General features: G+C 36.5%; 1 protein-coding gene across 7 annotated transcripts in view; it reads right to left on the bottom strand.

Annotated features, from left to right (window-relative positions):
- The window catches only part of KIF3A (kinesin family member 3A), a 46,135-nt gene that overhangs the window by 24,130 nt on the left and 5,328 nt on the right, over positions 1–16,677 (bottom strand). For all 7 annotated transcript variants that reach the window (XM_054252561.2, XM_002744605.6, XM_017969692.4 and 4 more), the window contains exons 3-5: positions 10,474–10,618; positions 10,248–10,332; positions 6,290–6,395 (exon numbers count right to left, since the gene is read on the bottom strand). In XM_054252561.2, the coding sequence (XP_054108536.1) occupies positions 6,290–6,395; positions 10,248–10,332; positions 10,474–10,618 (336 nt within the window). The remainder of the gene's footprint in view (positions 1–6,289; positions 6,396–10,247; positions 10,333–10,473; positions 10,619–16,677) is intronic.

Here is a 16,677-nt window from a genome sequence, read left to right as displayed (position 1 = left end):
AAAAATAAACTAATTTACACCCAGAAAACCATGTTAATTGGAGAAATTATTGCTGATTTAGCTGTCTAAAGAGAATTATGTATGCTGGTGTACTGTAGGAAGTAAAAAAAAATAATAATAAAGAGAATTTTAGCTGGGCTAGAATTTTAGCTACTTGGGAGGCTGAGGGACAAGAATCACTTGAATCCATGAGGCAGAGGTAGTAGTGAGCTGAGACTGCACTCCAGCCTGGGCAACGCAGTAAGATGCTATCTCAAAAAAAAAAAAAAAAAAGAATTATGTTCTAGGCAGATAAACTACAGGAATATTTGCACATATATGTCAGAAAATACAACAATATTCAGTGCTGCATTATAAAAACTAAGGTATATCTAAAGACATGGAAAAACGCCCATAACATATAAATTAAAAATAAAAGCAAGTTAAAAAGGAACACATACCATAATCCTACTTCTGTTAAAAGAAAAAAATCTATTCATAATATGCAAAGTATTTGTATGTGTGTAAATATTTGAATATACTGTGTAAACAAAAAACACTTATTTAAAATAGACATGTATTCGTTTTTTTCTTTAATTCCAAAGGATTTTAAAAGCATTGTTAATTCTACTCAATGCCAAAATTATCTTCCTACTATAGATTCCTGCAGAACTTTTCTATGCAAGCTTTGATTTTAGAATTTAAACATTAAAGAGGTAGTCTTTATTAGGAGATAGCTATATTAGAAGTTAGATAACATGAATGCAATTTGCGTCGACAGAGAAAAATAAAGCCTGATGAAAGAAGGTAAATGAAGAACTAGTGAATGAAGACACAAGAGTTTGTGATTCCATACTATATTTTTCTATTTCTTTTAAATCAAATTGAATTTTTTTTTTTTTGAGATGGAGTTTCACTCTTGTTCCCCAGGCTGGAGTGCAATGGCGCAATCTCGGCTCACTGCAACCTCTACCTCCTGGGTTCAAGCAATTCTCCTGCCTCAGCCTCCTGAGTAGCTGGGACTACAGGCGTGCACCACCATGCCCAGCTAATTTTTGTACTTTTAGTAGAGACAGGGTTTCACCATATTGACCAGAATGGTCTCGATCTCTTGACCTTGTGATCCATCTGCCTCAGCCTCCCAAAGTGCTGGGATTATAGGCATGAGCCACCGCGCCCGGCCCAAATTGAAAAATTTTAACAACAAAATTAAAAACCGCCCAGTCGCGATGGCTCACAGCTATAATCCCAGCACTTTGGGAGGCTGAGGCAGGTGGATCACCTGAGGTTGGGAATATGAGACCAGCCTGACCAACGTGGAGAAACCCTGTCTCTACTAAAAATACAAACTTAGCCCAATGTGTTGGCATATGTCTGTAATCCCAGCTACTCATGAGACTGAGGCAGGAGAATGGCTTGAACCTGGGAGGCAGAGGTTGGGGTGAGCCAAGATTGCGCCACTGCACTCCAGCCTGGGTAACAAGAGCAAAAACTCCATCTAAAAAAATAATAAAAACAAAAATAAAATAAAGAGCTATTCATTTATACACCACTTCAAATCCTCTGTTCAGTAGTGACATACACGCATGTTTCCACAGAGTTACTAGGTCTTACTTTATCTTCTGGTTTTTTTCCACTTAACATTATCTCTTATGTATATTTCCATGAAAAAACAACTTGAACATTTTACTGAAATTGATTTTGTTATTTTTTTACTGTTAGATATTTGAGACTGTTTCCTATCTTAGGCCCTTACAAGTGATACTATTATGAGCATCTTTGAATAGATCCTTTCTTTCTCTTTAGGGTTATTTCCACGGAATATACTTTCCAAACTGGAATTACCAAGTCAAAGGATAGGAAGAGTGTTCTAGCTATGTGATTATTAATCACATTATAGAAGTGTTTTCCAACTTGAGGTGAGACAGAATATGTAATTTGAAAAAAAAATCATATTAGCTGTTTTAATAACTATTGTTTTTTGCAATATGAGTAAAGCATGCTATGGTGATTGTAATTTTTCTATATTTCCAGTTACAAAAATAAAGCACTGCAGCAGACAAGCCGCTAAAAGTCACCTACATTGAACTTTACAACCACTGGGACAGAACAGCTAATAGTAATCAAGTAGACTCAGCACTCCAAACTGCTGAAACATCATATAATGAAACAAAATAAAAAACACCTTTACTGCCCTATTTTCTATCACAGTAATCATTTTTAAATATGAAAGAAAATTAAATTTTTATGCTTTTCCAGAAGGTACAGAACAATTTATTCTATAAACACACCTGCATGTGTGTACTTATATATAAACAAGAATGTGTACTGCAGTGTTGCTCATAATAGCAAGATTGACAACAATCCAAAAGTCCATCAATAAAAGATAGAGTAATTTATGGTACATCCATCCAACTAAAGACTATATAGTCATTTTTTAATGTCTATATATGTGCTAATATGTGTTCATGTGAAATGATCTCCAAGAAGATACTAAGTGAATATTATCTCAGAAGTTCAAGAACAGCCTGGCCAACATGGTGAAACCCCGTCTCTACTAAAAATACAAAAAATTAGCTGGGCATAGTGGCACGTGCCTGTAATCCCAGCTACTCGGGAGGCTGAGGCAGGCGAATTGCCTGAACCCAGGAGGCGGAGGTTGCAGTGAGCCAAGATCGCGCCATTGCACTCCAGCCTGGGTAACAAGAGCGAAACTCCGTCTCAAAAAAAAAGAAAAGAAAAAAAAATGCTATTATCTGACTGAAGAAGAGGACATGCTTGTACACAGACAGTTATCAGGAAGGGCACACAAGGAAATAAAGAGGCTGCCACTAGGGATGGGAACTAGGTGACTGAGAATAAAGAGTAGGAGAGAGACTTTTTTTTCTTTTTTTTTTTTGAGATGGAGTCTCTCTCTCTCACGCAGGCTGGAGTGCAATGGCGTGATCTCAGCTCACTGCAAACTCCGCCTTCCGGGTTCAAGCAATTCTCCTGCCTCAGCCTCCCAGAGACTTGTTTTTCACTGTATACTTTTGTGCATTTTGAGTTTTATACCACATATACGAATTACATATTCAAAAATAAAAAAAATCATAGTTTAAAGGCTGAAAAACACTGCTCTAGAAATAACCATTTTACAAGGATGCCCACCATGTAAATGTACCTGACTAGTTTAAATGTGCATTTTAGTTGCTAGGTAGGCTGTATTTGTCTTTGAGATGACAAACTTATTTTCTTAAATATAAAATTAACAATTTCCCTACTATGACGACCTGTAGAAAATGGGTGCTAATCTTATATTTGTATAAATTATTCATCTATTTAGAGTAGAAGCTTTTATTATCACATTTCCCCTCTCTATCTTCCTCTTGATGGTTATTATATTTAAACATGATAATGTTTGTATTATTAATGTTTGAACTCTTCTACCTAGAAATTTGGACTAAATGTTTAATTCTTGGAGTTGATCTATTAGAGTATTTCTATCTGTTACTTTAGATCTTCAAATTCTTTTATCTTTGTTTCATTTTATTTCTCTCATTAGAAATTTTTTGTTTTCCTTGAACAAATCAAATATACCACATTAAATTAATTCTCAGCTAGTTAATGAGAGCTTTTGGTCACTTCTATGAATAAAATCTTGTGTTAAAAATTTTTAAATTACATAAACAATAATAACATATTCCTGGTATTTAAATTTTTAAAATAAAGACATACAGAATGCATAAAGTGAAAGCTCCTGACATTCCTTTTCCCCAATTTTATTTCTCCTTCCCTAAAGGTAACCACTATTATCTGTCTTTCATTTTGTATTTTACATACACACATGTAAACACAGATATAGATACATACATATACACACACACACACACATACAGCCCAAATAAATGGTTTAATAATTTTTTACATATAAATAAATGGGATAATACAGTACACACATACTGTTCTACAATCTGCTTTTCTCCCCCACTGACAAACATATTTTGAAAATCTTTCAGGTCTTTATATGCACATTTAACTGACTGGGTTTTTTTTTTGTTTTGTCTGGTTTGAGAGTCTCACTCTGTCACCCAGGCTGGAGTTCAGTGGCGCCACCTTGGCTAATTGCAACCTCCCTGTCCCAGGTTCAAGCGATCCTCCAGCCTCAACTTCTCAAGTAGCCGAGATTACAGGTGCACACCACCACACCGAGTTAATTTTTGTATTTTTAGGAGAGACAGGGTTTCACCAGGCTGGCTAAGCTAGTCTCAAACTCCTGGCCTTAAGTGATCTACTTGCCTCAGCCACCCAGAGTCCTGGGATTATAGGCATGAGCCACTTCACCCAGCCTATTTTGTTTTTTTGAGACACAGTCTTGCTGTGTTGCCCAGGATGGAGTTCAGTGACACTATCTTGGCTCACTGCAACCTCTAACTCCCAGGTTCAAGTGATTCTCCAGCCTCAGCCTCCCGAGTAGCTGGGATTACAGGTGCCACCACCCCTGGTTTTTTTTCTTTTTTTGTTTTTTTAGTAGAGATGGGGTTTCACCATGTTGCCCAGGCTGGTCTCAAACTCCTGAGCTCAATCTCCCTAACTCAGCCTCCCAGATTGCTGGGATTACAGCCATGAGCCACCGCGCCCAGCCTAACTTGTCGTTTTTAGGAGCTTTATTACAGTCCATATTTTTGTGCCATAATTTACATAATCAGTGTTCTATTGATGGTTATTTAGATTGTAAAATCTAAAAATATTTTTCCAGAATATGGCTAAAATTAGAAACACAGAATTAAAGGGAATATATTTTAAAATGTCAACAGATACTGTTAACATTGCCCTTCAAACATGCTGCACCAATTTATATTCCATCCCCAGAGCCCATTTCTTCAAAGTCTCACCAACCTACATATTCTTCATCCAATCTAATGAGTGAAATGTATCTATCTCCCTCTTGTTTTAATTTGTATTTTCCTGATTACTTGTCAAGTTAAACATCCTTTCACATACTTGTTGCTGTGCATAGTTCTTTTATAAATAACATACATATTTTTTGCTAATTTTTCTGTTAGGATATGGTCTTTTTCTATTAACTGGTTCATAAGAATATAATTGATTTTTGAAATTTTTTTGTTTAATTTCCTTGGGTTTGATAGCTCAATAGTCAAGTCACAGAAACTTAGAAATATTTTTCATTTCCTATTTCTTATCTTTTTACATAAAATCTCTTTTTCTTTCTTCCTTTTTTTTTTTTTTTAGTTGCTGTCACCCAAGTTGGAGTGCAATGGCATGATCTCCACTCACCGCAATTTCTGCCTCCCTGGTTAAAACAACTCTGACTCAGCCTCCCGAGTAACTGGGATTACAGGCACCCACCACTATGCCCAGCTTATTTTTGTATTTTTAGTAGAGATGGAGTTTCATCATGTTGGCCAGGCTGGTCTTAAACAAGTAATCCACCCACCTTGGCCTCCCAAAGTGCTGAGTAGGATTACAGACGTGAGCTACAGCAACTGGTCCTTTCACCTCTAATTTCTAATTGCTATTAGCTGCATCACCAATATTAGGTTTGAGGCATCTGTATAATACTGCTGAAGCTTCTTATTCTTTAGACTAAAAACTTGAAACAGTTAGTAAAAAGAATGAAATTTATAAATTTAAATTTTGTTTTGCTTTTCAACAAAAGTGAAGCATTATAGTGCCTAATGTGGACTACTGGCCTAGGTTTTGGGGATTTTTTTGGTGGGGGGATTCTTTAGGACAGGGACTCCCTATTCCCCAGGCTGGTCTCAAACTTATGGCCTCAAGTGTTCCTCCCAGTTCAGCCTCCCAAGTTGCTGGGATTACAGGAATGAGCCATCATGCTTGGTTATGGCTTAGGTGTGAACACTCACTCTACCACTTAGTAGTTATAGTGCTTAAACAAATTACTTAAACTAAGTCTCAGTTTCTTCATTCATAAAGTAATAATTTAATATCTTCATAGTCTCCTGTGAGGATTAAGAGATCATCCTCATAAAGCACTTGGCACAAGCACTCTCCACGAAGTGCTCAGTAAACGTTACCAATTTTACTATTACAGCTACCAAGAGACAGCTATATGAGAGTTGCATAGATTGGCACTAGTGAAAAAAAAACAAAATTTTGGTCAGCATGGAAAATGATTTGTGATATCCTTCCTTCATATATTCTCTCTACGTAGTAAACATTAAAAATGGAATGGTTTTCAAGAAACCTAAAAAATTCAGTCTCTACACAGCAAAGTGCCGTATCAATTTTGCTCCTAAATCAGCCTACTCAACACACAGATGTAATCACAATTACACACTATACTTACGATTTTTATGGCCTAGTGTCATAATTCTATCCATATCATCAGCATTATTTACCACATAAGCTGATAAATCTTTGATATAAACTCCCACATCAGGTCTTTCTTTAACCTAAAAAAAAAAAAAACAAAAGGAATTTACACAACATCAGTAACTCTTCCACAATTATTTATTGAGCATCTCCTGTGTGTTCGATGCTCTACTAGACAGAGGTGATATAGTGATGAATAAGATAGACACTGTTCTTACATACATGGAGATGTCAGTCTATAGTAAGAACATACAAAAGAAGAATTACACACAAAAATTATTTTATTTCAACTGTGATGACATGAAGAAAAATACAGAACACTACGCTAATGAAGGAGATAGAAGAAAATTCCCCAAGATGTTTAAGCTAAAATTAAAAAAAAAAAAAAAAAAAAAGGGCAGGTAGAAAGTTGAGGTAGGAGAAGAAGAAAATGTTGAAGAATTCTGAAATAAGAAAAAACTAGGCATTTACGAAAAACAACAAAAATAACAAACCAAAAAAGACAGTGTGGCTGGAGAGAACATGAAACAGGGAAAAATACGTGAGACATCTGGTCATATAGGAAGGCAGAGACAAGTTTAGACTAGTTTTTTCTCTTTATGGTAAGAATAATTTGGAGAATTTCAAGCAACTGAGGGAAATAATCAGATCTATGGGTATCAATATTAAAATATGATCTTTCTGTGAATTATCTTATGAGAATTTTTAACCAAATTTGAAGAACGTATTTAGGATGGATTTACCTAAAATACAAGTGGTGTTGTATAAACAAAATTCATTTTGGAAGGCTCAGAGTCACTTCTACAAACCAACAGAATAAAAAGTAAAACTGAGGCAGAGGCCTATGGCCGCCAGTGGTAAAAGCCATTCCACAGGTAGGAGACCTCATAGACATCAAAGACAAACAAAAATTTGATAATTCCAGGGGAGAAAAGTTATAAGGGTACACACTCAGCATTCCAGTTATTTTCAATGTTGTGTGTGTGTGTGTGTGTGTGTACCTTTTATAACAATTTGTAAAATAAATTTACAAATTAGGAAAAATCCTTTATCTGTCATGGGGATATAAATTAAGTCCTAATTTTATTAGTAATATAAAAAAGTGTGATAAGCTCTATAAACCAGTGGATTTCAGATCTTGCTCTGAAAAGCCCTAGAGGGTCCATGGTGGCACTGAGGGGGCCACTGTGGAAGTTTTCAGGTCTTCAGGCCCGGAGAAGTTCTAAAGAGATGGGCACTTCCATGAATTTTACACATTCAGCTTCCATATAAGTTTTGGTTTGATGGAAGTATTTAAATGCTTTATACCTTTTAAAAAGTTTGAAAATTACTGGTCTATATCAATGCTTCTCAAAAAAATCTGTGATAAATGATAGGTATGTTTCTAACATGATAATTTTGGAAAATACAAAAATTATGCACTTGGATTCCATGCAATGTCAAATTGCTATGCAAGTTTTTAAGCACTTACTCTCAGTTTTTGTTCATTCTCAGTGAAGACTGAAAATGAACATTCTTCAAACTGACATCTGTCTACAAACTAGTGGTATTTTCCAATCACAATATGATATTAATTCAAAATTCAATTAGTAAGTGTATTCAATTAATAACTGATTAGACATGAAAGATGAAGAAAGAAAATATAATCCCAAATTTGTAAAATTTAAAAAACTGAAAGGAAATGCTACCAAAGAATTTTTATCATAAAAAAATAGGAATTCAAGCGGGGCACAGTGGCTCACGCCTGTTATCCCAGCACTTTGGGAAGCCAAGGCGGGCGGGTCACGTGGTCAAGAGATCGAGACCATCCTGGCCAACAAGGTGAAACCCCGTCTCTACTAAAAATACAAAAATAGCTGGGTTGGGTGGCGCACATCTGTAATCCCAGCTACTTGGGAGGCTGAGGCAGGAGAATTGCTTGAACCCGGGAGGTAGAGGTTGCAGTGAGCCAAGATCACGCCACTGCACTCCAGTCTGGCGCCTGGTGCCTGGCGACGGAATGAGACTCTGTCTCAAAAAACAAAAAAGGAATTCAATATCTATGACAAACACAATTTATAACAATGGATCTCAATGGAAGCAGTTACCCCTTTGCCCTAGAATGTTTTACGAAATTTTCAGAAGAGTTTCTGGTTCACTTCAGGACACTGTAGTATTGACAGGCAGTGACCAGGGATAATAAACATTTTGAAATAGGTCGGACAGTCTTACCCAATGAAAAACTGTCCCATACAATTCTGAATGTCCTAACAGATATTCACAGGGTAAAAAAATCTACTAATAATTATCTAAGTCTAGACCCAGATAATTATATCTGAGTGGGTCATATGTAACTTTATTTCACACATAAAGACAAAGTGTTTTTCCATATAGCAATAATATGAGAATACAGAAAAGCTGAGAAAAGAACTGTATTTTATTTTGCTCCAAATTCTACCAAGAGCTAGTCATTATTTTTAAAAAACCGTATCATTGACAATAACACCAATCAAGGGGTTTAGGTCAACAACACAACACACCTGTTGACACTGTGCATTTGTAGCTGTTACAATTTTGATGATTCTATATGCCTCTATTTTATTATGTCATCAAGTGTGGTCACATCTAAGCATTTACATACCAAAATATTAGCATTTATTTTTAATTACTTGTATTCTCCTTTATATTACAGTAGGGTAATACATGCATTTTTAAAAATATGTGTAAAGGTAGATTAATATTATTTATGAATTTTATTTCAGGACAGTCAAAAGAGCATTACAAAATGTATGTTATTGGAAAAGGAGCACTGGGTCTAACAGAGTTGAGAACCATTGACAAGAATGTTCCTGAGAATAAATCTGATCTGTAATTACTGGTACAAAAATGGAAATGTCCTTTTCAAATGATTTACTTCTAGAATTTGCATAAGACAACAAATTTTTAGGACATGAAAGCACAGAATTAATAAAATATTCATCAGAACTAAAGTTGAAAACTGCAACAAAGAAGTTTGTTTCTACATTTGCTATATAAATGGTATCACAGAATAAGGCTTCATGAAGGTCCAACAAGCACAAACAAACACAAACAATACTTAACACTGTAATACATTATTCCAAAAACTCAGTTTATGCAGTAAACTTAAAAAGAAAAAAAAAGCTAACATTTATTGGTTATTTTATGTCAGGCACTGATTTAAACACTCTAATCTGTTACTACTGGTAATAATCCTATGAAGTAGACACCATTACTTCCATTTTTATGACCAAACCAAGGCTCATAGAGATTAAGTAACCTGATCAGAGCCAGATTTCAATCTAAGACGGTAGACTGATAGAACCACCTTCTTAATTCTAGATAATATGGCCATTCACTTGCTATGTGACCTTGAGCAAGTCAAGAAACCCTTCTAAATTTCAGTTTCCACATCAGTAAAACCAAACTGCTGGCAAGAGTAAATGAAATAAATGATTTACTACTATCAACAACCATCAATTACTGCACTGAATGCCTACATCACATTGCAAGAGCTCAGTAATGCTGGCTACTTGTTCTACACATACTCTATACCATTCTACAATGCTGGCTACTACTGTTCTGTATCTTATTCCACTGTTAACTCTATCTGGATTATTTTCCTCTATTTTACTGGTGATACAATCCAACTAAAATTCCAATACTAATATTTTCCTTGCTGTATGTCTCACACCTTAAAATATGACAATATGTGGCAATATCAAATTTACCAATCATTTACCATCTGACTCAGCAATCCTGCTTCGGTAATTTATCCCCAGATATGTCTGCAGATTTATGACATTATATATGTATGAGGTCACTTAAAATATCAAAAGCATCTTTTGTTTTAAAAAAGGCAGGGGGGAACCTTAATTTAGTAAACATTCTACTGCTTTGGAAAAAATACTCCTCCAAATTTCAATTATCCTTACCTCTAACCTTTGTGTCTGATCCTTTCCCAAAAGGTCACGAACTTCTTCATTATATATTTCCAAATAAGACACTCGAACCAAAAATCTATAAATAAAACATCATTTTTAAAAAGTCAGAGTGAAATATTTATAAGAACAATTTTAAAACGTGTTTATATAACTTAAACCTAAGTGCCTTTCCTGTGTTTGTACTTCTCAATATTAGAAAATAAAAGAATTCTTTTACCTTGTATCACCCTCTGCTTTTGCAATATGACCAAATATGTGAGCAAATGAATTGGGAATTATTCCTCTAAGTTCAGGAACAGCTCGAACACCTTCCATGGTAAAAGTTTTGCCTGTTCCAGTTTGTCCATATGCAAAAATAGTCCCTGAAAATGATGACAAGAATTAGTTACTTCTTATGCTACAGAACGATAGCTCTTAATTCCTTTGAAACTGTGATGTAAAAAAAAAAAGAAAGAAAGAAACTGTGATGTAATTTCTTCCCAGGATTCAAAATTTATTCTAGCACAAGTTTCACCTTTATTATCAACAATTACAATATGTACTCTGTACCATGTGCACAAAGCACTGTTATAGCACCAATGAGAGATATCACTAATAATTAACAAAAAGCATCCCAAGCCCTAAATGCAAAAATCTTATAATATATCTAATTATGAGACATTTCTTATCATGTGTATATGAAGTACTTATTGTGGACATTAAACTGGAGATGGCTGCATAAGCACAGCAAAAGAATACAGGCTCTAGAGCAGAAAGACCTTAGTCTCAAACCACATCTGCCAATGGCAAAATGGGGATAAGAATTAAAACTCGCCATTGATAGTAAGAACGAAATGAGGCAATTTTCCTCAAGTGACAAATACGACATCTCATAGAAAATATCAGTAAAATGATAGCTTTTTTCTTTTCTTTTTTTTTTTTTTTTTTTTTTTTGAGATGGAGTCTTGCTTTGTCGCCAGGCTGGAGTGCAGTGGCACAATCTCAGCTCACTGCGACCGCCGCCTCCCAGATTCAAGTGATACTCCTGCCTCAGCCTCCCGAGCGAGTAACTGGGACTACAGGCACACGCCACTACACCTGGCTAATTTGTGTATTTTTAGTAAAGACAGGGTTTCACTATGTTGGCCAGGATGGTCTCGATCTCTTGACCTTGAGATTCACCTGCCTTGGCTTCCCAAAGTGCTGAGATTACAGATGTGAGCCACTGCTCCCAGCCAATAGCTTTTTTCTTAGTCCTAAAGTAAGTGTGTTTTTAAAAAACTGTTTGAAAGTAACATCTATAAGAAATACAGTTAACAAAAAGATGACAATACAATTATTACAGGTAATTACAGATATAATCTAAATTTTCTAAATACCTAATTTCATTCATCCAACAAATATTTACCACACACCTGAGTCTGGTATTGTGCTAGGCACTAGACACAGAGTGACAAGACAAACACAATCCTTAATCTTATGTGTGTAATCTTGGGGAGGAGATACTGATGGAACAATTATAATCATGATGAGTACTGAAAATGAGAAACACAGAGTTCTAGATGGGAGTAAGGGATATAAATTAGGCAGAGAAATTGTAATGGGATAAAAGGAGAGGGGGGTCAGGGAGGACTTTCCAAAAGAGGTAAGGTTTAGATAGGAACAGCATGGACAGGAAGAAGCAGGAAAAAGAATGAAAATTTTGAGGACTGAAATGAGACCAGAATGGAAGAAACAGACATGGGAAGGTAGATGCAGGCAGAGCTACTAGAGAAACTGGCAATGCCCTAATCACACTGTGTCATAAGGACCATATTAAAGTTTTTAGACCTTATCCTAAAAGCAACATGAAGCCACAGAATAATTTTTCAATTAGAGGAGTGACATCATGATCACTACGGCTATACTGTGGACCAAGAATTGGAGAAAAGCAAGGGTAGATGTGAAGACAACAGTTAGAGGGCTGAAGGAGTTGACCAGGACACAGTGTGTAGTAAGAGAAGACAGCCTTGGATGTGATAGCGTATATGAAAATGGTTCCTCAACTATTACTACACTATTCAGTTAACCTCAACTTTTCTTAGGCTTTTTTGGTGAAAATAATCATAACACACTTTTCAGACTTTTCTGTGAAAATAAATGATTCATATCAGAAGCCATTTTTTACACAAGGGAATATAGGAGTCTCAATTTTTTCAAACTGACTAAATATTTCAAACTCTGCCAGAAGGAATATAATATTGCACTCAAAGAAACTGAAAATATCATGAACTCACAGACTGCATTTCAGAATAGACACAGTGAATTATGAAATAAAAAACAAGCTTTATAAGGACAATAGCGATCACTTACTGATCATTTGCTATGTGCTAGGCCATGTACTTTACATGCTTTTTTGTTGCTGTTGTTTTTAAAAGAGATGAGGTCTTGTCCTGTCACTCAGGCTAGAGTTCAGTGGCATGATCATAGCTCACTGCAGCCTCAAACTCCTGGGCACAAGAGATCCTTCTGCCTCAGCCTCCTGAGTAGCTGGGATTACAGGTGTTCCTCCTGGCTATGTCTGCATTCTTATTTAACTTTCACCTCAATCCTAAAAGATAGGCACTATTTATTATTATTACTTATATTTGAAAATAAAAAACTATGGCCAGGCACCGTGGCTCATGCTTGTAATCCCAGAACTTTCGGAGGTCAAAGAGAGTGGATCACTTGAGGTCAGGAGATCAAGACCAGCCTGGACAACATGGTGAATGCCCACTTTACTAAAAATACAAAAATTAGTCAGGTGTGGAGGCACACACCTGTAGTCCCAGCTACTTGGGAGGGTGAAGCACAAGAACTGCTTGAACCTGGGAGGCAAAGGCTTCAGTGAGCCGAGATCATACAATTGCACTCCAGCCAGTGCGACAGAATGAGAGCCTGTCTCAAAAAAAAAAATAAATAAGAATAATAAACTAAAAAATAATAATAATAAACTATATTCTGGGCTTGGTGCCATGGCTCATGCTATAGTTCCAGCACTTTGAGGGGCTGAGGTGGGAGAATCACCTGAGCCCAGAAGTTCAAGACCAGCCTAGGCAACACAGTGAGACCCCGTCTCTACAAAATACTTTAAAAATTACCCAGGCATGCATAAAAGGAATAAAATAATGGCATCTGCAGCAACTGAATGAATCTAGAGACTACTGTTCTAAGTGAAGCAACTCAGGAATGGAAAATCGAACGTCGTATGTTCTCACTTATAAGTGCGAACTAAGCCTATGAGGATGCCAAGGCACAAGAATGATACAATGGACTTTGGGGACTCAAGGGGAAGAGTGGGAGTGGGGTGAGAGATAAAAGGCTACACACTGGGTACAGTGTACACTGCTTGGGTGATGGGTGCACCAAAATCTCAGAAACCACCACTAAAGAACTTTTTCATGTAACCAAACACACACTGCTTGGGTGATGGGTGCACCAAAATCTCAGAAACCACCACTAAAGAACTTTTTCATGTAACCAAACACTACCTGTTCCCCAAAAACTTTTTGAAATACAAAATAAATTTCAAAAAATTAGCCAGGCATGGTGGCATGTAACTGTAGTCTCAGGTACTGGGAAGGCTGAAGTGGGAGAATCACTTGAGCCCAAGAAGTTGAGGCTGCAGTGAGCCATGATTGTACCACTGTACTGCAGCCTGGGTGACAGGGCAAAACCTTGTCTCGAAAAAAAAAATAAAATAAAATAAACAAATACAACAACAAAAATAAAAACTTCTGGATCATAAAACAAGTCTTAATAAATTTAAAAAGATTCAAGGCATACAAAGTATGTTACCTAACTAAATTGAGATTAAGTTAGAAATCAGTAACAGAAAAATCTCTAGAGAATCTAAAAATATTTGGAAACTAAATAACACATTTCTAAATAACCCAGGATCAAAGAAGAAATCAGGAGGTAAAACAGTGGACACAGTATGTCAAAATCTGTGGGATGACACTAAAACAGGACTCAGCAACAAATTATAGCATTAAACTCCCATACTAGAAAGGAAAAAAAGTCTCAAAACAATGGCCTCAGCCTCCATCTTAAGTAGAAAGAAGAGGAAATTAAGTCCAAAGTAAGTAAGAGAAAAGAAACAATAAAGATCAGAGCAGAACTAGATGAAATAGGAAACATAAAAGCATAAGGAGCACTTTGGGAGGCCGAGGCGGGTGGATCACGAGGTCAACAGATCGAGACCATCCCGGTCAACACGGTGAAACTCCGTCTCTACTAAAAATACAAAAATTAGCTGGGCCTGGTGGCGCATGCCTGTAATCCCGGCTACTCGGGAGGCTGAGGCAGGAGAATTGCCTGAACCCAGGAGGCAGAGGTTGCAGTGAGCCGAGATCACGCCATTGCACTCCAGCTTGGGTAACAAGAGCGAAACTCCGTCTCAAAAAAAAAAAAAAAAAAAAAGCAGAAGGAAAAAGTATTAAAACAAAAGCTGGTTCTCGGAGATCAGTAAGATTGATAAACCACTAGTCAGACTAATCAGGAAAAAAAGAAAAGATGTAAGTCACCAACATCGAGTGAGAAAAGTTATACCACTACATTCAACATCCTAAAGGAATAATAAGGAAATAGTACAAACAACTTTCTGCCAATGAATTTGACAACTTAGATGAAATGAATTCCATTAAAGACAAGCTACCAAACCTCACTTAAGAAAAAACAGGCCAGGCGTGGTGGCTCATGCTTATAATCCCGGCACTTTTGGAGGCCGAGGTGGGTGGATCACCTGAGGTCAGGAGTTCAAGACCAGCCTGGCCAACGTGGTGAAACTCTGTCTCTACTAAAGATACAAAAATTAGCCAGGCGTGGTGGCATGCACCTGTAATCCCAACTATGCAGGAGGCTGAGGCAGGAGAATCACTGGAACCCATGAGGCAGAGGCTGGAGTGAGCCAAGATTGTGCCACTGCACTCCAGCCTGGGCAACAGAGCAAGACTCTGTCTCAAAAAAAAAAAAACCAACAACAACAAAAAATACAGAAAATAGGCTACCTGGCCAGACATGGTAACTCATGCCTTTAACCCCAGTGCTTTGCAAGGCTGAGGTAGGAGAACTGGTTGAGTCCAGGAGTTCAAGACCAGCTTAGGAAACATAGTGAGACTCTTATTCTCTACCAAAAATATAAAATTATTAAATTAGCCAGGTATGGCGTGGTGGCACATACATACAGTCCCACCTGCCCGCATGCTGAGGTGGGAGGATCACCTGAGCCCAGGAGGTAGAGGTTAAAGTGAGCCATGATCGTACCACTGCACTCCAGCTTGGGCAACAGAGTGAGACCCTGTCTCAAAAAAAAAAACAGAAAAAATTAACCAGTCATGGTAGCACACACCTGTAGTCTCAGCTACTGGGGAGGCTGAAATAGGAGGATTGTTTAAACCCAGGAAGTTGAGGTTGCAGTGAGCTGTGATTGTGCCACAGAGTAAGACCCTGACTAAAAAAGAAAAATAAATAATATTGAATCTATAGTTGAAAACCTTCCCACAAAGAAAATTTCAAACCCAGATGGCTTCACTAAATTCTACCAAACATTTAAGAAATAATACCAATTCTAGATAAACTCTCCTAGAAAACTGAAAAGAAGGAAATACTTTCTAACTCATTCTATGAAAACTAGCATTATAACAATACCCAAACCAGAAAAAGGGATTAGAAGAAAACTACATACTTAGATCCCTCATGAACATGGATGTCAATTTTTTTTTAATTTAGCAAATAAATCCAACAATAAATGAACAGAATAACACATTATAACCAAGTGGCAAAGCTAGTTTCACATTCAAAAATCAATCAATGTAACTGATCATATTAACAAACTTAAAAAAAAAATTTCAATAGGTGCAGAAAAAATTAATTTGGCAAAATCCAATATACATTCCTGAAAAAACTCTCAGAAAACTAAGAACAGAAGGGAACTTCTCAAACTTACAAAGGATATTGGTTAAAATCTACAAATATCATTATACTGGTGAAAGAATGAATGTATTTTCCCTAAGATCAGGAACAAGACCAAAATGTCCACTCTCACCTCACCACTTCTAGGCAACATTTCCTGGAGGTTCTAGCCTCCAGGTGCTATCAGGCAACAAAAAGAAATTAAAGGCATAAAGATTAGAAAGGACAAAGTAAAAACTGTCTTTACTTGCAGACAACATATTCTTATATGTAGAAAATCCTATGAATTTTACAAAAATAAAAAATAAAAAAACTATTAGAATTAATAAGCAAGTTTAGCAAAGTTGTAGGATACAAGGTCAATGTACAAAAATCAACTGTGGGTACTGAGAGGGCAATCATCAAAAAGACAATAACAAGTGCCGACAAAGATGTAGAGAAATCAGAAACGTCACACAGTGCTGATAGGAATATAAAATGGTGTAGCCACCGTAGAAAAGTTCGGCAG

Source organism: Callithrix jacchus, chromosome 2 (assembly GCF_049354715.1).
Source record: "Callithrix jacchus isolate 240 chromosome 2, calJac240_pri, whole genome shotgun sequence".
Lineage (NCBI taxonomy): Eukaryota > Metazoa > Chordata > Mammalia > Primates > Cebidae > Callithrix > Callithrix jacchus.
This window is presented reverse-complemented; position numbering and strand designations above follow the sequence as displayed.